This window comes from Bufo bufo, chromosome 7 (genome assembly GCF_905171765.1).
Source record: "Bufo bufo chromosome 7, aBufBuf1.1, whole genome shotgun sequence".
In the NCBI taxonomy this organism is placed as follows: Eukaryota; Metazoa; Chordata; class Amphibia; order Anura; family Bufonidae; genus Bufo; species Bufo bufo.
Window position 1 is genome coordinate 91,563,243 of NC_053395.1, and position 26,835 is coordinate 91,590,077.

At 44.8% G+C, this 26,835-nt stretch overlaps 1 protein-coding gene across 1 annotated transcript in view; it reads right to left on the reverse strand.

Moving 5' to 3' along the window:
• Positions 1 to 26,835, reverse strand: part of TMEFF2 (transmembrane protein with EGF like and two follistatin like domains 2) — a 1,600,560-nt gene that overhangs the window by 894,143 nt on the left and 679,582 nt on the right. Inside the window, exon 5 of the mRNA XM_040440620.1 lies at positions 15,348 to 15,444. Coding sequence (XP_040296554.1) covers positions 15,348 to 15,444 — 97 coding nt within the window. The remainder of the gene's footprint in view (positions 1 to 15,347; positions 15,445 to 26,835) is intronic.

Below are 26,835 nucleotides of genomic sequence, written 5' to 3' on the forward strand. Positions count from 1 at the left end.
TGGTATTATTGCAAAGTGGCAAACTACATTAAGTTACAGAGCGGGAACATCTAGATCTGGAAGGCATAGTGCATAAAGTCATTAATGCTCTGCTGGTTTAATAACTGCATAATTCCAAACCTCCTCCAGCATTAACATCAGCACATAAACTTTGAGCTGGGGACTTCATGGCATGGATTACCATGGACGAGCAGCATCATGGAAGCCTTAAATCACCAAGCACAATGCCAAGCATGGGATTGAGTGGTGTAAAGCACACCATCACTGGACTAAGAGGAAATCTTAATGCTTCAGCACACCAGACATTTTGAATATTTTGCAGAAACAGTTGGGAAAGGCCCTTTCTGTTCCAGCATGACTGTGCCCCAGTGCACAAAGCAAAGCCCATAAAGCCATGATTTGGTTAAGGTTGGGTTGGTTAAATTTGGTGTGAAAACTTCACTTACAAAGCAGTCATCTCAACTCCATCAAACATCTTTGTTATGAACTAGAATGGGGACTGCAATGTACCTTTATAGTGGTCAGAGTTTTAGAGCATTCAAAATTCCTACACAAACTAAGAAAATGATATAATGTTGGCTTCTTTCAGCCACCACTAGAGATAGATTAGAAGGTTACTGGATTAGCATATCAATTGGGGCAGATTTACTCTTGAAAATGCCCCATACATGACTTTCACCACATTTATTAACAGTTTTAAACACTTTTCCCACCTTAGTAAGGGGTGATTGTAAGCCCCGAAACGCGTTTGGTTCAAGACCCCCCTGATGGATCGCAACAATACCTGCTGAAAGACCTTAGATGCCGAACCAACCCTGAAAAGTAAAGATCCGACGCACTATCAACAAAACTACTGCACGGCTATACAAGTGACTCCTCTACACGTGCAAACAAAGACCAGCGCAGAAGACGGTGGGAACAAGCACGTAAGACACCGGCTCCCAGCTATAACGGAGCGGCATCCAGAGCTACCAAAGGGATACGGCAGAAGCACCTACGAGGGTTCTATACAGCAGTACACTGAACCGGAATACCAGCAGAGGAAAGTCAATCATTGAAAGAACTCAGAAGGACGCCGCTGAACAGTGAGTACAGCGGGACGCCGCTAAAACAATCACTGAGACTTATTATACAAGTTTTATATTACTACTACAATTGGAGGAGACGCGAACTTTGAGGGTTCTAATATCTGCATAGGACATTAACAGTCACATAGGTTATAGATCAAAGACTGCTGCGATATTATTCAGTACGGAGGCTTTATTCTACACCATCCAGAATGTATTATGTTTTTATTCATTAATATATAGTATACTTATATTTACATCTGTGTCTAGATAAGTGTTATAGTATTTTAAGCACCTATATGTAATTGATTTTAGGTCTAGGACTACTATGCGATTTTAGGACAGTTACGTTTTATGTATATATCTATTGTCAGATACTACTGTTTTCATTTAACAATAAACTATATTGTTTTATATAGAGTGAGAGTGCCCAGTATCTCTACTTACAATTTATCAGCCCACTAGAGGAAGGGTGATTCCTCTTTACTGTGAGCACCTCTACCTTGAATTTGTCACTTCAGTGCGCCACATATTGCTCTTACTATTGCTTAGATGAACCCTCATGTACCAAATTTTTGGAGTAAAACAAAGCAAACAATTAGGTGGTGTAAAGTTAGCCTAACAATGAGCCAGATTTATCATCCAGCATCATCCACTGTGCTAATCTGGTGCATTTTAAGACTGTGGGGCAGATTTACTAGTCCTGTAGACAGAGTGGTATATTGGTAGCGTGTGTCTGCCGCTTCCCTGCTACATCGGGCAGGATAGGTGCCTCTTTGCTTGTGTTAGATGCAGGTCCAGCACTCTGACAGTGGGTCTGGGTAGCGGTGTTCTGTGTCTATTGGGGATATTCTTCATTGAACCTCAAATTATTCTGCAGTATTGCAAGGGATAAACACTCATTTGGTTCTTGTGTGCAGCTGTTTAGAATGTGTTAATCAGATTATGCGATATATGCCATGCTGTTTGTCTAATTCTCTTCCTAAGCAATAGATTCACTAGTCTGATAGGTGCTATGGTGTGCTGTATCTGATTCTCTGGGTGTGTCCCAAATTCTGCCTCATCCTGGATTCTGGATCACCACTGCCTGACCCTACCTGTGCCTGATTACTGTTTTGACCCTTTGCTATCTGCCATGACCTATATTTTGGATTTGCATGTACCCTACCTGCCCTGACCTCATCCTGTTACTGACTTAGTGTGCCTGCACCTTTGATGCTACACACTGTTAACCATACCAGGAGTACACTGGTGGCTCCCCTGCAGTGAAGTCCAGATCCTTGTATGGGGTTAAAAGGTGAATACCAGGGGACTGCCAGGATAACACCCTTAGGTTTAGCCCAAAGACAAACCGATTGGTTGACTCTGTCCCACTAGGCTGAATAGTAAATGTTTGCAGGTCTACGTGGAGCATAAAATATAGATGTATTAAAAAATCAGCACAGTATATGTAGGGAATTATACATATAAACATTTCATTGGTTTAAATTTGAATTAAATAAGATGCAGTTCAGAGAAAAATATTTCCCCAAATGTTCTGGTATATGTCAATCAGTGAGTCAGTAAAGCTAAACAACTAGAAAAGGGAAGTAAGGATTTATTTTACCAAGACTGTAAAACATAAAGCAAACACAAAACCCTAGGAAATGGTGAATTTATTAACATGGTTTTTATCTGAACTCTGCAGTCTATTTAATTATACAGATGATTAAACACGTGTTCTTGGGCTGTCATTAGCTAAAATCCACTTTTAATCACTGGTCATGGTTGTGCATAATCTTCAAACCTGTGTTCCATTTTTTTTTTTTTTTACATTTTTTCTATCATATCAAGAGAGACAAAACTTACTCCTACCATCAGGAATGATTGTTCAAGGACAAAGTCCAGTACAGCTGAAGTCATTTTCATATTGCATGGACTGAAGCCCAGAAGATGTCAAAAAACCCTCAGGAAAATGAGTCTACAATAGAATTTCTATAATTTTCACAAATTACTTTTCACAGCAGAAAAAAAGAGCAAGAAAATATATAAAGTAGCAATCAATGTTAATCAAGTAACAAGTGAAGGTTTTGTTGCTGAGAACAGAAGTCTTTAAAAAAACATACTATGCTATAGTAAATGCCCATGCCTGCAAGACAGAATACAGGTTTAAAATTTGAGGAACACTAAACATACACATGAATGATAAAACTAATGATGAGTTATACACAGTACGTCTATAGTAATAATCTATATACAAGATTACTCTTGCAGAAAACACAGCTGTTAAATTCCTTCTCACTTCTGCACCAAACCAACCCCAAATACAGGAGAAATCATCAATTAAAAAATGTAATGTTTAAATGCCTCTCCAAAGGTCTCATACAGTATGACCTTATGGGAGCACAAAGTGTGGAAGGAAGGACAAAATAGAAAAAGCCACATGCCACACCTACTAGCCCCACCCATGGTGACCATAAGGCCTCATGCACACGACCGTTGTTTTGGTCCGCATCCGAGCCGCAGTTTTTGTGGCTCGGGTGTGGACCCATTCACTCCGTGTGCTGTCCGCATTTGTTGCTCTGTTACGTAGCCCTGCAAAAAAAATATAACATTTCCTATTCTTGTCCATTTTGCGGACAAGAATAGGCATTTCTACAATGGGCCGCCTGTTCCGTTCCGCAAATTGCGGAACGGTCGTGTGCATGAAGCCTAACTCATATATGCTATGTATCAAAATGACCATTATAGAAAAGGGACATAATTTTAAATTAAATTTTAGTTGCACCAAGAAGAAAATATGTAAAACATACTATTTTCTGATTTCTTTAACATTTAAAAAAGGAGCAGAAATGTTTAGATAACCAAATGTGAAAAAAAATGGAAAATAGATCTGGCCGGTTAGGTGGGTAAATGCCATGGTTTTGAACTACAGGGTGGGCCATTTATATGGATACACCTTAATAAAATGGGAATGGTTGGTGATATTAACTTCCTGTTTGTGGCACATTAGTATATGTGAGGGGAGAAACTTTTCAAGATGGGTGGTGACAATGGCGGCCATTTTGAAGTTGGCCATTTTGAATCCAACTTTTGTTTTTTCAATAGGAAGAGGGTCATGTGACACATCAAACTTATTGGGAATTTCACACGAAAAACAATGGTGTGCTTGGTTTTAACGTAACTTTATTCTTTCATGAGTTATTTACAAGTTTCTCTTTGTTTACAGCCATTGACATGTCGCCGAGGTTAACACGTGAGGAGCGGATAGAAATTGTGTTGATGTCTGGTGAACGCAGTAACCGGGTCATTGCAGCAGATTTCAATGCAAGACAGCCTAAGAGACCACCCATCTCCCATGCTACAGTTAGCAAACTGCTTGCTAAGTTTCGTGAAACTGGTTCAGTGTTGGATTTGCCAAAATGTGGACGCATTAAATCTGTCTCTAATGAAGAAACATCAGTGGCTGTCCTAGCTTCATTCAGCAAGAGCCCACAGCGTAGCACTCGCCGCATGTCACTGGAGAGTGGCATTAGTCGAACATCCCTTCGGCGGATATTAGCTACTCACAAATGGCACCCTTACAAACTCCAGCTACTGTAGCATCTCAACGAGGATGACCCAGATCGGCGCACTGAATTTGCAGAATGGGCAAAACAAAAATTGGAACAAGACCCTCAGTTTACGCAGAAGATTTTGTTCAGTGATGAGGCAAACTTTTATGTGAATGGTGAAGTTAACAAACAAAACCACCGCTATTGGTCTGACACTAACCCACATTGGATAGATCCCTCCAAGACTGTTGGAACAAAAAAATTGATGGTATGGTGTGGTATATGGGGTACAAAGATAGTGGGGCCATTCTTCATCAATGGAAACCTCAAGGCCACTGGATATGCAAAATTGCTACATGATGATGTGTTTCCCTCTTTATGCACTGAAGCTGGCACGTTCCCTGAGTTTTTCCAGCAAGATGGTGCACCACCACATTATGGGTGTCAGTTCCGAGCATTCCTAGATAAACAGTTTCCAGGAAAGTGAATTGGTCGTCGTGGGCCAGTTGAATGGCCCCCAAGGTCTCCCGATCTGACCCCCTTAGACTTTTATCTTTGGGGTCATCTGAAGGCAATTGTCTATGCTATGAAGATACGAGATGTGCAGCGCCTGAAACTACGGATACTGGAAGCCTGTGCTAGCATTTCTCCTGCGGTGTTGCTATCAGTGTGTGAAGAGTGGGAGAAGAGGGTTGCATTGACAATCCAACACAATGGGCAGCACATTGAACACATTTTCTAAGTGGTCAGAAACTTGTAAATAACGCATGAAAGAATAAAGTTACGTTAAAACCAAGCACACCATTGTTTTTCTTGTGAAATTCCCAATAAGTTTGATGTGTCACATGACCCTCTTCCTATTGAAAAAACAAAAGTTGGATTCAAAATGTCCGACTTCAAAATGGCCGCCATGGTCACCACCTATCTTGAAAAGTTTCCCCCCTCACATATACTAATGTGCCACAAACAGGAAGGTGTATCCATATAAATGGCCCACCCTGTAGTTAAGCTTGTCACAGTTGTTGCTTAGATTCACACGGAATGTGAAAAAACCACTGTGCTTCCTGAACTCTGAGGCATTAAGGATTAGAGTAGGCTTATCGTTACATGCTGTACAATTTGGAGGTTGTACAGAGCTGTCATATACAGTATATGAGGCCTAACAGGGCAAATATACCTTGTGATGTATAATCGGCTAACTTGTCTGGTTGATCATTTAATGTTTTACTAAAATTGTCTAGAATGAGGAGAAGACATGTACTGTATGCTAGTCACAGAATTCAGCACAGCAAATTACTGCTGTTATAAAGGAACATTGTTCAATGCTGACACCCGTCAGATTGTGAATAGCAACTGTCAAAGACCATTCTATTATATAAACTATAATCTGTACAGTCTGTCAATATGTACCAAAAGCTCGTATTTTAACCGCACTCAACCTGTGCTATGGCTATTTTGTATTTGTTCATTTTTGCAGAGTCATTAGATCTATATCATAGGTCCACTAAAGCACAATCATGCGAGCAACATCTGACCACAGACCCTTTGGCTAAAAAAGATCTAGGCATGCAGAATTTTATCACTATTATAACAAGTAATCACATTTTATATTTTGTGACCTTTTCTAAAGCAGGTTGTCATGACAACACAGCCACAATTACAGATTGCAACCACAATCTACTATTTCTGCTCATCTCTGAGTTGTATTTTTGGTTTGAATGATGACTTTTATCTTAAAAATTACATATATACCATATACAATGTTTCAGCTCATACATAGAGCCTTTCTCAAGCAAGTGTAAGGATCCCAGGGTACAAATTTATAGGCAGAGTCACATATGAACATGAGTACAACCCAAAAAAACAATAATCACATCAATTCATGGTAAAGGTACAAAAATAAAGTGCAAATATAGTGCAAACTCAATTTTAAAATGTGCATCCATAAGTGAATTCATATCGTGAAGATCACACATCACCATGCAATATTCCCAGTGTCCATCATATAGTGTTCATATTTTTTCATAATAGCAAGTAATTAATAAAGTGAACAACATCAGATATCCCAGGTGTTTAGGGCATGTCACTGCACAAAACTCACCATCCCAAACCTCAGATAGAAAAAATGCCTAAATCAGCTTGTTACTAAGCACAATGAGCATGTCAGGAAGTCAAGTCAGAGCCTTGCAAGTTACTGTAAGGCAAAGTGGAAAGTTGTAAAACCATAATATTCGCACTGCAAGCACTATAAAAGTTCCAGAAATGTAAAAGAACATAATAATGATAGAAGTATAGATGTGAACCTGGCCATCATATAGATAGCCGCCAGTCAGGTATCTGACATAAGGGCATCAAACAGGGATCTCATGTAAAGCCGTATGATATGGGCTTGACCCCGATATGGGATTTGGATGGGTCCAATATATTAGATCCCAAATGGTTACTGGGGACCTGATGCGGACCATGGCCTTGGTGTGGACACTTGCGCCCCTTATGGGTGATCAGGTCTCCTGTCACCGTCTCATGGGGAATATAGCCATATTGACATTGATTCCTCATATCATATGGCTTTGGACAGTCTCCTAGACATTACCAGCACTTTGCACAAGCCAGTGTACTTATTTAAAAAGCATTGCATGACTATGTTGATAAAATGCGCCATGCAAGGAGAATGTGTTATTTCCCTCAGGTTCAGAGCAGCCAAGATGTTTCCCCATTGTCATTGACCACCTTTCCCAGCTGCAGTTGGCAGGTTGAAGTCCAGCGAGATGTTTGCTGCTTGATGTACTGCTCGCCTGAGTGGCTACTCTCGCCCAGGCAGATCAGTTCTTACACAGCGTGGCAACACTTGACTTGAAACATGTGATAGGAAAAGAGGGTTAGTGTGAGCGACGCTGTGCACTGCTGCTGTTGTGGATGGGTGAGTGTCCATGGAGGAAGAGGCAGAGGAGGCGGATAAGTGCCTGGTGTGTGAGCCAGGCTGACACAATCATGGGGGGTTCAAAAAGACCTGGCCTCATTGCAGGGGTGCTGCCACTGACAGAAAAAACCCTGACCCAGTGGGCCATGAAAGACATGTCCTATCCCTGCCTGTAAGAGCTGCTCATGTTGTCCAGTGTGGCATGAAGGCAGGTATGGCTTTGTGGGAGAAATAATGCTGGCTAGGAATCTTCCAGTGAGGCTGAGTGCACACTATTAGTTCCCTAAAGGCAAAAGACTGGACTAAATGGTATAGCAACAAGTGCACTGCTGGCAACTTGGCAAGGTTGGAATAAAGCTTGCGCACCATTGAATTACTGGGCACGTAGAGTTGTTTCCTGGCCACACATTTTGTTATCGATGGCTATCTACGGAGCGGAGGAGGAGGAGGAAAGGGATAATGATGATGTTAAAGACACCATTTTGCTCGTGGATGTGGCCTGGCTGCCGCAAGCTGGACCGGGAGAATGAAGGAACTCTTGCTGCCACCTCTGTTTGCCCAGGAAATGGAGTGATGCTGCTTGATGTAGTTTAATAGAGCTGTGGTGCCTACTTTTGTGTTTCCTTGCCCACGTTTTATTTTGCTCTTGCACAGTATGCACAAGGCAATGCTTTTGTTTTCCGGCAGCACAGAGAAAAACGCCAGGTAGGAGATACTTGTGCAAGAATAGAGGCAGCTAAGTTGGGCTTAACTCTAGAACGTTTTGGGCATAACCCACCCACAGTGTCAGTGACATCACCAGATCCCGAAGCAGACCTGGCCCTGGCTGTTATGAGTCCTCACCCTCCCTTTATCTATCTATCCCCTTCCCTGCTTTTCCTCAACTGCCACTATTGCTGCCCCCAATACCAATAGCGCCGCTACGGGGGCCACTATTACTACCACCACCAACACTGCTGTGCATGGGGTCTGCAGCCTCTTCCCCCACCTCTTCCTCAGGGCAGTGCAACCGCTAACTGTTCTCACACAAGTCATCAACCGGGAGACTCTCTTGACTATCTGCCATAGGGCGTAGTGTTTTTTCTTGTCACTTCTTAGGAAAAAGGAAGGTGTCCTTTTAGAAAGTGGCAGTGCAGTCAGATAGGACTCCACTCAAAGTCTGCTTTGGGGCTGCAAAGAGGAGGAGCAGGAGGAACGCTGTGATTCTGATGTGACTGAGAGGTGGAATGAGCCATCCAATCTACTATCTCATCTTCTTTCTCCTCAACTATAATGTTGCACCTTTCCAAAGCCAGCAGGAACAACTGCGGCCTTCTACTTCAAGCCGAATAGATGGTGCTGGGTCTTTTGTTTGGAAACCTTCCACAGCCTGGACATTATTGACCCTCTCATATAATGTTGTGCTCTTGGTGTAGAAAACATGTATATATGCTGTGTGACAGGGTGTCACAATGTTTGGCAGAGAAAGTGCTGGATGGTGTGTACATTGCACCAAGTTTCCGGCACTTCATGTGTTAAAAGGCTCCAGTAAGGTTTGCTTTTCTTTGTTTCTAGAAGCTTCCTGTGAAAAAGAAAGCCAGTTTAGGGTCCTGGAGCCGGTCAGGGAAGAGTTGAGTGGGTTCCCTGACCACCCGGAGCCAGTCCGGGTTTTACCTGCCTGGGGGACTGCTCACGCAGATGTACTAATTAAGTGAGCAGCCCTGACCCAGGAGCTCTCTCTCTGGGAGTCTGGGAGGTCTGTTTGAGAAGCTGCAAGCCTAGGTGCTCTTAGAGCGGTCGGCTTCTCTACCTAACTACTGATCTGTAAGTTCTTCTGTTTTCCCCCCTTGAAAAGGACCTGTGTGAAGTTGGTACCCCATGTTCTTAAATGTCAAAAAGAAATACACCATTCGTTTGTGCTGCAAAAATGAACGTTTGCGCCGCTTTGGTTTCAGAGATATTGCGTGCTTGATTTGATGAAACCCCTCCCACTTTCCACCCCATGTTCCTTAATTTCAAAAATAAATACACCATTCGTTTGTGCTGCAAAAATGAACGTTTGAGCCGCCTTGGTTTCCGAGATATTGCACGCTTGATTTGCTGAAACCCCGCCCACTTTCCACCCCATGTTTTTAACCCTGACCCTAGACCCCCCAGGTGTGCTGCAGCTTGCCCCCCTCCCGCCCCCCCACAACTTTTTTTGGGGCACAAGCATATTATTTTATTTTTTTCTGCGTACGCTGACTGTGGCCGGGACTCTTAGCGTCCGGCCACTGTTAGCGCATCGCACATCCCACCGCTGATCAACTTCGGACGGTTGATCAGCGAGTTTGAATATTTTTTTTTTTAAATGTGACATTTTTGGGCTATTTTTTTATTTTATTTCTGTTAGGTTTAGGGTAAGTTCGCGAACACCCGTGCCCCCCCACACACGCACACCAAATAAAGATTTACACGCACACACACACACACACACTCCCCTATGGCCCGCCGGATGTTCTCGGCTGAGGAGGCATACGCCCAGCTTGCCTCCGAGTCCGAGAGCCCCAGTGAGGACGAGGATGACCCCACTTTCCTTTTGTCATCCGCGTCCTCCTTATCATCTAGCGATGATGATGAGACCCCAAGGCGGCGGAGACGCCGCCAGGCGGAGCAATGGGACCGCCATGCTAGGGACCCTGTGACCCACACTAGTACGAGAAGCTCTGGGGCTCGTACTAGTTTTCCGCCCCACAAGTTAAGTTCACCGGAGCCCCCTACCGGTGAACTTGTCTGGTATTCCCCAGAGCGTTTTGAGCCTGTGATTCCTGATTTTGTAGGCCAACCAGGAATCCAGATTTCCACAGTGGGCTTCACTGAATACGACTACTTTAGTCTTTTTTTCAGTGACCACTTTGTGAATCTGATGTTGGAGCAGACGAACCTGTACGCACAACAGTTCATTGCTCAACACCCGGGCTCCTTTTTGGCTAGGCCCGGTGGCTGGACTCCGGTCTGTGCAGCCAAGATGAGGACGTTTTGGGGCCTCGTGCTGCATATGGGCCTAGTCAAGAAACCTAGTGTCAGGCATTACTGGAGTGGGGACGTCCTCTACCAGACCCCACTTTACAGTACGGCCATGACACGTACCCGGTTTGAGGCCATCCGAAATGCCTGCATTATGCAGATAATGCAACATGTCCCCCCCCAAGGTGATCCTGCCTATGACCGCCTGTACAAAATCAGGCCGGTCATCGATCACTTTGGGGCCAAATTTGTGCAGGCCTATGTACCTGGAAGGGAAGTCGCGGTTGATGAGTCTCTCATTGCTTTCAAGAGGAGACTCATTATCCGCCAGTATGTTCCCTCTAAGCGGGGGAGGTATGGCGTGAAGCTGTACAAACTTTGTGAGAGTACTTTCTACGTAACTTTGGCGCATTACAGACAGCGCAGGATTATAAAGACTGGCGTCTAAAATGCCAGGCTTAATAAATGACCCTAATACTTTCTTACAAAATATTATACAGAAAATGCATAACATTAACACAGCTGTGCATTACCTTATTGATAGTAATACTCTTTTCACTGGGAGCCAAAACATTGCAATAATATGCAGGGGAAAAAAGAAACATTACACGCTTATTTATAATTCTGGATATTATCATTTTGGTGGAGATTTGTCAAAACTGGTGTAAAGAAAAACTGACTTTGTTGCCCATAGCAACCAGAAAGATTAAACCTTTCATTCTTCAGAACATTTTTGGAAAATGAAAGGTCGAATCTGATTGGTTGCAATGGACAATTAAGCCAGATTTCCTCTTCACCAGGTGATTAATCTTCCCCTTTGTTTTATTTCCCCAATCTATCACCTACATTCTACTAAGGGCTTTTTCACACAAACTTTTTTGCGTTCCGTATACGGGCCGTTTTTTAAGTTCAGTATACGGAAACATTCATTTCTATGGGTCCGCAAAAAAAAAACGGAATGTACTCCGTGAGCATTCCGTTTCCGTATGTCTGCATTTCCGTTCCGCTACATTTTAAGTCTTGTTCTATTATTGTCCGCAAATCATGTTCCGAGGCTCCATTCAAGTCAATCCGTATGTCTTCCGTATCCGTTCTGTTTTTGCAGAACCATGTCTTGAAAATTTTATGCCCAGCCCAATTTTTTCTATGTAATTACTTTATACTGTATATGCCATACGCAGAAACGGAATGGAAAAACGGCACAGAAACGGAAACACACGGATCTGTGAAAAATGAACCGCAAAACACAGAAAATGCCATACGGTCGTGTGAACAAGCCCTCACAGATATTTCTTTAGGATTTTAGAATTTTCTATATTCACCATTATTATTTTCATATGTAACAGTTAAGAGTACAAACAACAACTTGAAAAGGGGAATTACAGGTGTAACATCCCGGAGTATGTCACTAAACTCTTTCTCCCTGCTACATCATGCTAGGTGTATATTTATTGTCATCTTGTGTAATCTAACATTGCATCTTTCTGTATATGTATTTTCTAGGCCTGTTTTATGTATTTTGCTGTAATTTCCATGTACACCAGCAGGTGGCAGCAGTATGTAGCAGGACCTTATCCAGTTTAGTATTGCTAGACTGGAATAGTTCATTCCAGTCTAGTCTCCCCTCTCTTTGAGCAGAAGTGAGCTGGCCCATGTCCTGTCTCATGGGGAGGAAGGAAAGTTCTACTTAGTGTACCAGCCACCCCGGCTAGGGGTGGGCTGTGTTGGTAGGAGCTCCCAGACATAAGGATCCCAACCTAGGATCCAGCCTCGGCTGAGGCCAAAAATCTCCATTCCCAGACTGAGCCATCAGCCTCAGTGCTGGAAGAAAGAAAGCAGCCCCTCCAGAACTACAGCACTCCAGGAAGAATCATACCCTGCGAGCAGTCCTGTGAGTGTTTATCCAGAGACCAGGAGAAGCCAAATTCCTCCTCAGCTAGTCAGGCCCATATCAAGCAGAAGACAGACAGAGCAGAAGATAGATACCTGCCAGATTCACTAGGCATATGATAAGAAGCAGAATATATATTGATTCCTGCCACATATTGTCAATACCTGCTGGGACCCAAGGCTAATGCTGTTACTCATATGGATTCAAGCTGCATTAAGTAAAGACAAGTTGAACTTTATTCCAAGTCTGGATTTCCTTCATTCCTCAGTTACTCCTACTGACAACACTCATTTTATTGTATGTGAGCCAGGATCCAGGAATCCAGCCATACCAAGGTAGGAGACACCGTTGACATTACACAGAGACATTATCCCCACTCTGGCATTCCTCACCTGGTACGTGAGTTATAACACCTTAAAGGGCCCTGAGACTATAACCTGTGCACCTTGCAATTGGCGTCACAAACAAAAACTATTAATATTGCGCCAGTGTGCATCAGTCCCAATCCGGCTTACTGTACAGGTAGATGGGAGCAAATTCAGCTGAGACATCAATTTCCAGACATTTTCTAATATGTTTTTTCAATCCAGGCATCTGAACCAGCGGAAAAATGAAACTTTTTTTTTTTTAAATACCCTGTATTTTTAGCCCCTGGGTCTTATGGGGTGAATACTAATGAAGCGCTTCCATTTTGGAAGGGCTTCATTAGTACCGGAGGATCGGGAAGCAGTGAAGGATCTGTACTCATCGCTTTCTGGTCCTCCGCTCGGCTGTCTGCTGTAAAGGGCTGCGCACCATGTGACTTCACTGTGAGTAGCCTTCAAAGCTGACAGCTGAGAACTAGGAAGAAGAGCGAGGGTGCTGCTGGTGAGGAGCGGCAGCATCCAGGAGCAGGAGAGGTAAGTTATTTTTTATTTTTTTCCGCTGATGGCTGACATGGGGGGGCATGATGGCTGACATGGGGGGGCATGATGGCTGACATGGGGGGGCATGATGGCTGACATGGGGGGGGCATGATGGCTGACATGGGGGGGGCATGATGGCTGACATTGGCACATAATGGCTGACATGGGGGGCATGATGGTTATGGGCCGGTGCGTCTTAGAGGGCGAAAAATACGGTCCTCAAACCAGCGATTGTCTGAAGCACAGAGAAGATACCAGGACCACACAGAGCAGAAGCCAGCTGCTGCAGACGGGACCAGAGCCAGGTGAGCTGCGAGAGGGAGGGGGGCAAAATGTAGCTTCGCTTGTTTTGGCAAAAATCCTTGCACCGGCCCTGGGCGTAACTACCACTAAAGCAGCCATAAAGGCTACTGCGGGGCCCAAAATGTTAGGGGAATCCAACCTGGAACACAATAAAAAGAGTGGAGGATGTGCAGCATTACCTACAGTATATGCAGCACATTCTTCACAGTCCTCTACTTCTTAGCCCCCTTTCACACGGGCGAGTATTCCGCGCGGATGCGATTCGTGAGTTGAACGCATTGCACCCGCACTGAATCCTGACCCATTCATTTCTATGGGGCTGTGCACACGAGCGGTGATTTTCACGCATCACTTGTGCGTTGCGTGAAAATCGCAGCATGCTCCTCTTTGTGCGTTTTTCACGTAACGCAGGCCACATAGAAATGAATGGGGTTGCGTGAAAATCGCAAGCAAGGGCGGATGCGGTGCGATTTTCATGCATGGTTGTTAGGTGACGATCGGGGTGGGGACCCGATCATTATTATTTCCCCTTATAACATGGTTATAAGGGAAAATAATAGCATTCTGAATACAGAATGCATACTAAAATAGTGCTGGAGGGGTTAAAAAATTTTTTTTTAAATAAAATAAAAATTTAACTCGCCTTAATCCACTTGTTCGCGCAGCCGGCATCTCTTCTGTCTTTATCTGTGAGCAATAGGACTTTTGATGACGCCACTACGCTCATCACATGATCCATCACCATGGTGATGGATCATGTGATGGACCATGTGATGAACGCAGTGACGTCATCAAAGGTCCTATTGCTCACAGATGAAGACAGAAGAGATGCGGGCTGCGCGAACAAGTGGATTAAGGTGAGTTAAATATATATTATTTTTTTTTAACCCCTCCAGCCCTATTGTACTATGCATTCTGTATTCAGAATGCTATTATTTTCCCTTATAACCATGTTATAAGGGGAAATAATACAATCTACACTACAACTAACCCAAACCTGAACTTCTGTAAAGAAGTTCGGGTCTGGGTACCACAGCCAGTTTTTTATCACGCGCGTGCAAAACACATTGCACCCGCGCAATAAAAACTGAACATCGGAACGCAATCGCAGTCAAAACTGACTGCAATTGCGTTCCTACTCGCGAGGGTTTGCCGCAATGCACCGGGACGCATCCAGACCTAATCCGGACACGCCCGTGTGAAAGAGGCCTTAAGCTGCCTGGACCTGTCAGGTCAGACAGTGGTACTTTTTGAAACAGATTTAGGCCTCATGCACTCAATTGTGTGTATTCAGGCATGTCAGGTTAATGCTCAATGGGGGGGGGGGCTGTTTAAAGGTGTGCTATGGGGCCAGGCCTTTCCTAGTTATGCCCCTGATCCAAAAAAAAATTTAAAAATAAAACAACATATCATGACGGATCCTGTAGAACAACTGGTTATGATGAAATTGAGGAAGCCCAATGTAAACTAGTAGATTTGGCATCAAGTTGACGCCAGCAAACATGAATGGATCCATGGACTGGATTATTATATATAGCAATCAACATGCAGCAAAAGATTAAATGTGTGAACCTTCTATCAAGTATTTGTCTATAATAGAGCCATACTACCTTTTATTTACTTGTAGATTGTACAAATTAACAAATATTGTCTCCTTTTTTGTAATATATCTAACAAGGAATAATGGACTTTACATATGATGAATAGAGAAGGAAATGAGAGAGTAACTGCCAGAAATATTACCAGACATCCTCTGCGTCTTCATCGCATTCTGCTCCAAACTGACAGATGTCACAAGTCGACGTCTCCTTTTGACTTGTTTCCCCAGAGCCTTCATTTGCTGTAAGACACAAACATGAACATGGTAAGCCATGTAGCTGCTAAGTGGCTTTCATCTGTGTAGCTCTATATACTGGGAGTCTGGGACTGCAAAAACTGGATCAGTAGTTTATTCTTTATGAAACTGCACATTTTTGTAAGGCCTCTTTCACACGAATGATACGGATTCTCTCAGCGTTTGTTCAGGAAAAAACGGATGGTTTTGCATGCAAGTTCAGTCCGTTTTTCCTGCCGTGGTGCAATCAGTTTTTTATGCTTTTGAATTCATCAAACTGGTGTAAAGTAGAACTGGCTTAGTTGGACACTTTTCCAAAGGAGATGTAAAAAATGAGTAGGAATCTGGTTGCTATGGGCAACTAAGCCAGTTCTACTTTTGTGTACGGCTACACTGTCATGTTTCTGGATATGATTTTGGAAGTCAAAATTCAGGAATGAATCATAAGGAGAGAACGTATAACGGTATAAAGGACAGATATGGCTTCTCTTATTTTTTAATGCACACCTGGTTTTGGTTTCCAAAGCTGCATGTGGAAACCTGACAGTGTGACCGTACCCTTATCAAAACTGGCATTCTCACTTGCCAGTCTTGATCCCCTACGCACTTGAGAGAGAAGCGCCTAATTTATTGAGACAGATGCCTCTTAATAAATGTATTGAGACAGATGCCTCTTAATAAATTAGGTGTATCTCTGGCACCAGAAACTGAAGTCTTCGCAACTAAGGAAAGTGGCGTAAGTTATAGTAAATCCATCAATATTAGTGTGAATGCATTAATAAATTCACTAATTGTGTCCCGTGGCTCATAGTTCTGCTTTTACTAAGCTCAATTTATCAGTTTTTCTTAACCACTTCCCAACCACCTATTGATTATAAACGTCTTGGACGGTCAGGTCTTCCACAGACTACAATCAGCCCTGCACTGAGGCTGTACAATGCTGTATATTGCTGTACAGCCTCTATGGGGCTATATTCCCCGTGTAACGGGCTACTATGTCTGCCCCAGTAACAGGAGAAATCAATAGTAAGAAAAAAAAAAGTTAAGTTAAATGTCCACCAGAGGTCTTGTATGACCTTATGGGGGACACATCAGGTGAACACGTAAAAAAAAAAAAAAAAGAACATAAATAAACATTAGCCAAAACAGATTTTTTAGTTACCTCACCTCCAAAAAACTTAATGTCTATCGATCAAAAAGTCGTATATATCCCAAAATGGCAGCAATAAAAACATCACCTCATCATGCAAAAAACAAGCCCTCATACAAGACCATAGTAAGAAAAATTAAAAAATATATGGCTCTAAGAAGATTAAAACAAAAAAAAATCTTATTGTGTAAAAAAAGAATAAGAAATCGACATTTTTTTTGTATCATCATGTCCATAGCTGGCTCTACAAAAAATATCACATGATCTACCCCATCAAGTGAACAGTGTAAAAAAAACAAATAAATATTACACCAAAACAGCTTTTTTTGTCACCTCACCTCCCAAAAAACATATCAATCAATTAAAAAGTCATATGCCCCCCAAAACGGTAGCAATAAAAGTTCCACCTCATCACGCAAAAAACAAGCCTTCACACAAGACCATAGCCAGAAAAATTGTAAAAATATGGCTCTAAGAAAATGGCAACACAAAAACATTATTTTTTTTTTTAAATGTTCTTATTGTGTAAAATGTAAAAAAAAATACATATATGGTATTGTTGCATCCGTAATCAAAATATAGAAAAATGACACCAAACAGCTTTTTTGAGACTTCACCTCCCAAAAAATGAGATAAAAAGCGATCAGAAAGTGAAATGTATTTGCGTTAAAAGCGTTTCTTGTCATATTTCACTACAATACGAGAAAAATAAACGCAGTTCACATTTGGTGTTATTTGCGCTAAAAGCGTTTATTGCCATATTTATAGAGAAAAAGAGAAAAATTGACTAAGTTCATATTTGCTGTTATTTGCGCTAAAAGCGTTCCTTGTCATATTTCACTACAATCCTAAAAAAATTTACGCATTTCACATTTGGTGTTATTTGCGCTGAAAGCGTTTATTGTCATATTTCTAGAGAAAAAGAGAAAAATATTTGCAGTTCACTTTTTCTTTTATTTACTTAGAAATCATTTAGTGGCCTATTTTAGTCCAATACGAGAAATATACACGCAGTTCACTTTTGCTGTTCTTTACGCTGAAATTGTTGTGTTGCCAATTTCAAATCTTTTAGTTGCCTATCTCAGTAAAAAAAAGAAACATATATTTGGCTCTTTTAGGGGTGTTTTAATTTGCTTTTAATCTATTTACTTCAGCTAAAAGTATGTCAGACAGAGAAGTGCCAGGCCCTGCACAGGGAAGTGTCAGAGGCGTAAATGATTCTGGCGCAGGCACAGGTCGCAGCAGAATAAGGGGGCGTGGCATCAGGTTTTTCTTCCCGAGGCCTCAGGTACACATGTCAGCTAGTGGTCGTGTCTTGACCAGCAACACACTGGTGCTTGATCGGTTGACTAGATCTTCGACTTTGTCGCAAGTGAGAGCAGCACCAGAAGACTGAGTCTAGAGTCGCTGATGAGCAGCTTTCTTCATCCGCATAGTGAAGAAACTACTCACCAGCAGCAGCAGGTAGACCTGGAGCAGGACCTGAACCAGCAGGTGGTGGCATACTTTGACAGCACCCTGCCAGCTGTCATAGAAGATCCGCTGGACTACTGGTAAGCCAAACTGGATTTGTGGCCACAACTGGCCGAGTTTGCCCTGGAAAATCTTTCCTGCCCGGCCAGAAGTGTGGCATCAGAGCGGGTGTATAGTGCAGCGGGGGCCATAGATACCCCAAGTAGAACTCGCCTGTCCACCCAAAATGTGTAGAGACTTACTTTTGTCAAGATGAATCAGGCATGGATCAGCCAGGATTTCCACCCACCAATGCCTGATGCATCAGATTAGATCATCTATCTCCACACTATGTCACCGTGTCACTCTGTGGTATCATGCTGCTGTTGCTGCCATGTCCACACTATGTCACCATGCCACTCTGTGGCCTCCTGATGCTGCCATCTCCACACTATGTCCCCTTGCCACTCTGTGGTATCATGCTGCTGCTGCTTTCATCTCCACACTATATCACCTTGCCACTTTGTGGCCTCCTGATGCTGCCATTTCCACACTATGTCACCATGCCACTCTGTGGTCTCATGCTGCTGCTGTTGCTGCCATCTCCACACTGTCACCTTGCCACTCTGTGACCTCCAGATGCTGCCATCTCCACACTGTCACCTTTCCACTCTGTGTACTGCTACTGTCACCTCCACACTTTGTCATTGTGCCACTCTGTGGCTTCCTGATGCTGCCGCCACCTCCAGACCTTGTCATTGGGCCACTTATTAATCACCTCATGCTGCTTCCACCTCAACACTATGTAATAGGCCCACTCTGTGGACTTCTCATGCTGTTACCACCCTCCCCACTCTATGATGGGGCTCGCCATTGTACTTGTTTGGCCTTCTTGAAATCACCATTTATTTGACCTTTCTTCTGATTGGTCAGAAGGAAGGAAAAATGAGACGCACAACAGATCCTGTCTGTGTAGCAGCAGTATGGTCCCATCAGAATTGGCTCATGATTTGGTAGCCTAAAGCAAGAGTGGGTGCAAAACACAGAAGACATGCAAATATTACCTTCACATGTAATCTCATGGATTACTGAGCAAATGCTGACCGAGTGAAGGCGTATGCTCCCCAGACAGGATCCGTTTTTTGTAGGTTATTGTTCTGATAGATCAGAGGAAGGGTAAATTAATCACTCTGTCAGGGAACTCTACTTGTATAAGCATTTAATAGAACAGATTCTGTAGACATTTATGTGGAATCAGCTGATGAGGGTGTAAAAGGAGTGCGCTTCTTCTTGACACTAACATGGACCTGTAAGGTCGCGTTCATACTTGAGTTATTTGGTCAGTTTTGGCAAATTTAAGTATACTTTCTTATAATTTTAATCAAGTTTTGGATCAATTCAATATTAAATATTTAATGAATTTACTAATAAACATTACATGTTGCCTAAGACAGGAAAGAATTGGCCAGTCTTCTGTTTATTCAACAACGTAGTGTTGCAATGGAGAAAGCATGCAAAGAAAATAATTCCTCTCCACCTGGAGTGGAATCCTATCAAGATTGCTGCAAGTGTGGTATTGGCTGCTCATCGACCAAGATACTTCTGGAGGCAACCTGCCTGACATGAACAGGCCTCGAGTAGCTACAGACAATGAGAAGACAAAGGTTCAAGATAGCTTGGAGCCCAGAAGAGTCGCAAAGTTAGTCAAGATTCAAACCACCAACCAGGCCCCGGTCTCATCGTCTGGTGAAAACATCACGGGTTCCCAGTCATCATGGAACTGAAAAGGAGGGCATCCTTATTATATTTCATTAATGTAATAATAAATATTTAGTAAATTTACCAATAACATTTCAATTTTGCCTACTACAGGAGATAATCGGCCAGTCTTCTGTTTATTCAATGACGTGGTGTTGCGATGGAGAAAGCATGCCAAGAAAACAATTTCTCTCCACCTGGAGATGAATCCTGTCAAGATTCATTCAAGTGCGGTATGGGCAGCTCATCGACCAAAATACTTCTGGGGGAACCTGCCTGGCATGAACAGGCCTCCAGTAGCTACAGACAATGAGAAGACAAAGCTTAACGATAGCTTGGAGCCAGGAAGAGTCGCGAAGTTACTCAAGATTCAAACCAACCAGGCCCCAGTCTCTTCGTCCAGTGAAAACATCACTGGTTTGCAGTCATCATGGAAATCAAAAAAAGGGTATCCTGTGGTGCACGGAGATGGAGAGGGTCTTCGGATTCTCCATGCATTATACGGACGTCTCCGAAATGAACCGCTGGCTCCCGACAGCTGCTGCTTGAAAGGTCATGGAGCGTCCCGGTCATCCGGTATCTATTCGCCCCGCTGAAGGATTATTTTGAAAGTGTGTAGAAGATGACACGGGGCCCCCATGCTGCTAATTTATCATGGATTATTTTGTGTATTAGCAATACTGATGGATTTTTGAGCAAATGCTGACCGAGTGAATGCGTATGCTCCACAGACTGGATCCGTTTTTTGTGGATTATTGTTCTGATGGATCAGAGAGAGGGCAAAATAATCAGTGACTTCAACACAAACTTACTGCTGACACCCTCCAAACTCTGTTGGGGGGTTCTACTTGTATAAGCGTTTAATAGAACAGGTTCTGAAGACATCGATGTGGAATCAGCTGACGACGGTGTAAAAAGAGGTGCGCTTCTTCTTGACGCTAACATGGACCTGTAAGGCTGAGTTAATACTTGAGTTATTTGGTCAGTTTTTGCCCCGTGACTGCCCAAATAAGTGAAGTGTGCAGTGATTCTAATAGTGACGCCTGTCATATGCATGTCATACTGACTGACAGTGTTATTTTACTACCCCAGCACACTCCCTATGCGTGTTACTGCAAGGCACAGTGTTTTACACCCATATAAAGGCTCTATGCAGCCCGGAAATATCAGTTTTTTTATCTGCAGTAGCGTCCTGATTGCCATGGTTACCGATCGGAGCCCCAGCAATTAAACTGAGACTCCGATCGGTACTCTCCGCTGCCACCAATGATAGGGGGGAGATTTTAATTAGGAGAGGGAGGGAGGGGGGGCCCACTGGCCACCAATGAATCTACAGTACTACAGGGGAGGGAGGGGGGGCGGCCGCACTGGCCACCAATGTGTTAACTACTGGGGAGGGAGGGGGGCCAGCCGCACTGGCCACCAATGTGTTAAATACAAGGGAGGGAGGGGGGGCCCACTGGCCACCAATGAATTTAAAACTGGGGAGGGAGGGGGGTCTGCCCCCTCCTGCCTGGCAGCACATGATCTCTTATAGGGGGCTATGATACGCACAATTAACCCCTCAGGTGCAGCACCTGAGGGGTTAATTGTGCGGATCACAGCCCCCTGTAAGAGATCGGGTGCTGCCAGGCAGCAGGGGCAGTCATGTACACAGTTCAAAGTATATTCTAACTAGAAGCGTCCCCATCACTATGGGAACGCCTCTGTGTTAGAATATACTGTCGGATCTGAGTTTTCACGAAGTGAAAACTCAGCTCTGAAAAAGCTTTTATGCAGATGGATCAGCGGATCAGTCATTGTGAAAGTAGCCTACGGCCACGGACCACGGACGCGGATGCCAATATTGTGTGCATCCAGGTCATATTTTTTTGACGAACAGGAAACACGGATCACGGATGCGGCTGCAAAACGGTGCATTTTCCGATTTTTCCACGGACCCATTGAAAGTCAATGGGTCCGCGAAAAAAAAACGGCACAACGGCCACGGGTGCACACAACGGTCGTGTGCAGGAGGCCTTAAGGTGAGTTAAATGTTTGTTTATTTATTTATTTTAACCCCCTCCAGCGCTATTTTACTATGCATTCTGTATTCAGAATGCTATTATTTTCCCTTATAACCATGTTATAAGGGAAAATAATAATGATCGGGTCTCCATCCCGATTGTCTCCTAGCAACCGTGCGTGAAAATCGCACCGCATCCGCACTTGCTTGCGGATGCTTGCGATTTTCACGCAGCCCCATTCACTTCTATGGGGCCTGCATTGCGTGAAAAACGCACAAAATAGAGCTTGCTGCGATTTTCCCGGAATGCACAAGTGATGCGTGAAAATCACCGCTCATGTGAACAGCCCCATAGAAATGAATGGGTTCTGATTCAGTGCGGGTGCAATGCGTTCAACTCGCGCATTGCACCCGCGCGGAAAACTCGCCCGTGTGAAAGGGGCCTAAGTAAATTAGGGATGGAGGGTTTAAAAAAATTAAATAAATTAAACTCATCTCATCCACTTGTTCGCGCAGCCTGGCTTCTCTTCTTTCTGCGGGAGCCAGCGCCGAGCTGGCTTGCCGCGATGGAGAGCAAGCGCGTCATAGAAGCGACGGGAGATCCGACTTGGATTCCCGCCAATTCTACACGTGTGCGGCGTTTGTTATGAATCCTGAGGGGGAAGTCCCCGCCGGATTTTAAATAAAAATCCGGCCTGGGTCCCGCCCTCAGGAGCATACCGGGCCCTTAGGTCTGTTATGGGTTGTAAGGAGAGCCCCCCCTACTCCGAAAAAAACGGCGTAGGGGGTCCCCCTACAATCCATACCAGACCCGTATCCAAAGCACGCTACCCGGCCAGCCAGGAAGGGAGTGGGGACGAGCGAGCGCCCCCCCCCCCTCCTGAGCCGTACCAGGCTGCATGCCCTCAACATGGGGGGTTGGGTGCTCTGGGGCAGGGGGCGCACTGCGGCCCCCCCACCTCAGAGCACCCTGTCCCCATGTTGATGAGGACAGGGCCCCTTCCCGACAACCCTGGCCGTTGGTTGTCGGGGTATGCGGGCGGGAGGCTTAACGGAATCTGGGAGCCCCCTTTAATAAGGGGGGCCCCCAGATACCGGCCCCCCACCCTAAGTGAATGAGTATGGGGTACATCGTACCCCTACCCATTCACCTGCAAGAAAAGTGGTAAAAACACAAATAAACCACACAGTGTATTAAAATATTTTATTTTTCTGCTCCGGAGGCCGCCCCCTGTCTTCTTTATTAGCTCTTTTACCAGGGGGGGCTCTTCTACTTCCGCTATCCCGACGGGTCTTCTCCGCTATCCGGGGGGGTCTTCTCAACTCTCCGGGGTTCTCCTTCTGTCTTCTCCTTCTGTCTTGTTGTCTCCTTCTGTCTTCTGTCTCCAGGGGGGGCTCTTCTTCTTCCGATATCCCGACGGGTCTTCTCCGCTATCCGGGGGGGTCTTCTCAACTCTCCGGGGTTCTCCTTCTGTCTTCTCCTTCTGTCTTGTTGTCTCCTTCTGTCTTCTGTCTCCAGGGGGGGCTCTTCTTCTTCCGATATCCCGACGGGTCTTCTCCGCTATCCGGGGGGGTCTTCTCAACTCTCCGGGGTTCTCCTTCTGTCTTCTCCTTCTGTCTTGTTGTCTCCTTCTGTCTTCTGTCTCCAGGGGGGGCTCTTCTTCTTCCGATATCCCGACGGGTCTTCTCCGCTATCCGGGGGGGTCTTCTCAACTCTCCGGGGTTCTCCTTCTGTCTTCTCCTTCTGTCTTGTTGTCTCGGCGCACCCCGGTTCTTCGTCTCGCGAGACTCGGCGCACCCCGATTCTTCTCTCTGTTGTTGACTCGGCGCACCCCGGTTCTTCGTCTCGCGAGACGAAGAATCGGGGTGCGCCGAGTCTCGCGAGACGAAGAACCGGGGTGCGCCGAGTCAACAACAGAGAGAGGCGAAAACAAGAAGAGAAGACGAAGAATCGGGGTGCGCCGAGACAACAAGACAGAAGGAGAAGACAGAAGGAGAACCCCGGAGAGTTGAGAAGACCCCCCCCGGATAGCGGAGAAGACCCGTCGGGATATCGGAAGAAGAAGAGCCCCCCCCGGAGACAGAAGACAGAAGGAGACAACAAGACAGAAGGAGAAGACAGAAGGAGAACCCCGGAGAGTTGAGAAGACCCCCCCCGGATAGCGGAGAAGACCCGTCGGGATATCGGAAGAAGAAGAGCCCCCCCTGGTAAAAGAGCTAATAAAGAAGACAGGGGGCGGCCTCCGGAGCAGAAAAATAAAATATTTTAATACACTGTGTGGTTTATTTGTGTTTTTACCACTTTTCTTGCAGGTGAATGGGTAGGGGTACGATGTACCCCATACTCATTCACTTAGGGTGGGGGGCCGGTATCTGGGGGCCCCCCTTATTAAAGGGGGCTCCCAGATTCCGTTAAGCCTCCCGCCCACATACCCCGACAACCAACGGCCAGGGTTGTCGGGAAGGGGCCCTGTCCTCATCAACATGGGGACAGGGTGCTCTGAGGTGGGGGGGCCGCAGTGCGCCCCCTGCCCCAGAGCACCCAACCCCCCATGTTGAGGGCATGCAGCCTGGTACGGCTCAGGAGGGGGGGGGGGGCGCTCGCTCGTCCCCACTCCCTTCCTGGCTGGCCGGGTAGCGTGCTTTGGATACGGGTCTGGTATGGATTGTAGGGGGACCCCCTACGCCGTTTTTTTTCGGCGTAGGGGGGGCTCTCCTTACAACCCATAACAGACCTAAGGGCCCGGTATGCTCCTGAGGGCGGGACCCAGGCCGGATTTTTATTTAAAATCCGGCGGGGACTTCCCCCTCAGGATTCATAACAAACGCCGCACACGTGTAGAATTGGCGGGAATCCAAGTCGGATCTCCCGTCTCTTCTATGACGCGCTTGCTGGGATGTGCTGTCGCTATCCCAGTGAGTGCGAGATCTCGGCACCACGTCGCCGAGTATCAGCGCGACGCTGTCGTGCTGAAAACACAATCTCACAAACACCTACTGTACAGGTAAGAGCAGTGAGACTATGGAACTCTCTGCCTGAGGAGGTGGTGATGGTGAGTACAATAAAGGAATTCAAGAGGGGCCTGGATGTGTTTCTAGAGCGTAATAATATTACAGGCTATAGCTACTAGAGAGGGGTCGTTGATCCAGGGAGTTATTCTGATTGCCTGATTGGAGTCGGGAAGGAATTTTTTATTCCCCTAAAGTGAGGAAAATTGGCTTTTAACTCACAGTTTTTTTTTGCCTTCCTCTGGATCAACTTGCAGGATAACAGGCCGAACTGGATGGACAAATGTCTTTTTTCGGCCTTATGTACTATGTTACTATGTTACAGGTCAAACTCGAAAAATTGGAATATTGTGCAAAGTTCATTTATTTCAGTAATGCAATTTAAAAGGCGAAACTAATATATGAGATAGACTCATTACATGCAAAGTGAGATATTTCAAGCCTTTATTTGTTATAATTTTGATGATTATAGCTTATGAAACCCCAAAATCACAATTTTGAGGTATCCTTTGCTCATGGGATATGGATTAATTAGTTGACTAGAGTGTGACATTTTGAGCCTAGAATATTGAACCTTTTCACAAAATTCTAATTTTAAGCTGCATTAATGCAATTCCTTTTAATTTGCATTACTGAAATAAATGGACTTTTGCATTATATTCTAATTTTTCGAGTTTGACCTGTATGTCAGATTTGCTAAATTAGGCCTGGTCAGGATGGAGGCAAATGGTCCAGTCTGGAAGTGGTTAAAAAGATAAGTCATTTAAGGCTGCATTCACACGTCCGTGGAACACGGTCCGTGTGATACTGGCCTGGATTTCTTCAGGAGCGCACAGCGTTATTTGTTGCTGTGATGCCGTGCACTTCCTGCTGCCGCCGCAGTATAGTAATACACTGGTATGATCTATACCAGTGTATCACTGTACAGCGGCGGCAGCAGGAGGCGCACGGTGTCATAGCAACCAATGACGCCGTGTGCTCCTGCACTCTGAAGAAATCCAGGCCGGTATCACACGGACTGTGTTCCACGGACGTGTGAATGCAGCTGTCACGGCGGACGTGCACTCAGACTAACAGTTAAACCACCAACCAGGCTCTAGGCGAGAGACAGGGGAAGGGTCACCTCCTAACTTATCCCTGACCTCTCTCCCTGCACTGCTCAGCCCACATGCATACCTTTGTGGTAGGTATGAAGTGTCCCCGTGCCTGGACTGAAACACCCTAAATTCCCTGAGATGGTGAAGAGGGGAAATAGGAGCAGCCTGCTCGCACAGAACCTGGATGGGAGAGATGACACCACACAATCAAACAAGAAACCACACTTATCTCTCTGCGCTGGAACAGACAACCTTCCTCTCCAGCTTCCAAGACAAAAGTGAATAATATAATCCGCTCAGAGCACTGGGGTGGAGTGCTATTTAAACTCATAACCCCACTCAGTGCACCTGATGGGAGGCGGATCCAGCACAGCTCCAAAACACAACACTAAACTCATGCTGCTATCCTGGCCGACCTCCGCACACCATCAGGACGGGGCATGACAGCAGCCTTATCAATATGTTTTCAAATGTTATATAAACATCTATAAGTGACTTATTCATTTGATAATATAATGGAATCTGTACTACTTTCCCGATTATTAAAGTTCCTCCTCCAAGTTTTATCCCAGTCTCTTGACCGACTGTATGGGACTCCTGTCTACAACATGGCAAGTGACAAGACTTGTCCATTAGCTTCCTCTATTGAATTACACTGTACACAGCACTGCACAAATGCTTGTTGCTAATGCTGTTCATAGTGTTATTCTTTGGAGAGCGCTGATGGATGGGCCTGGTAATGTGCCGATTATATAAATTGTAGCCACTCTTAGTTGAAGGGGTTGTCTTGTTTCAGGAGGAAATTGGACAACACATGTGATCTGCCTTCAGTAAGGCCCCTTTCACACGGGCGTGTATTCCGCGCGGATGCGATGCGTGAGGTGAACGCATTGCACCCGCACTGAATACCGACCCATTCATTTCTA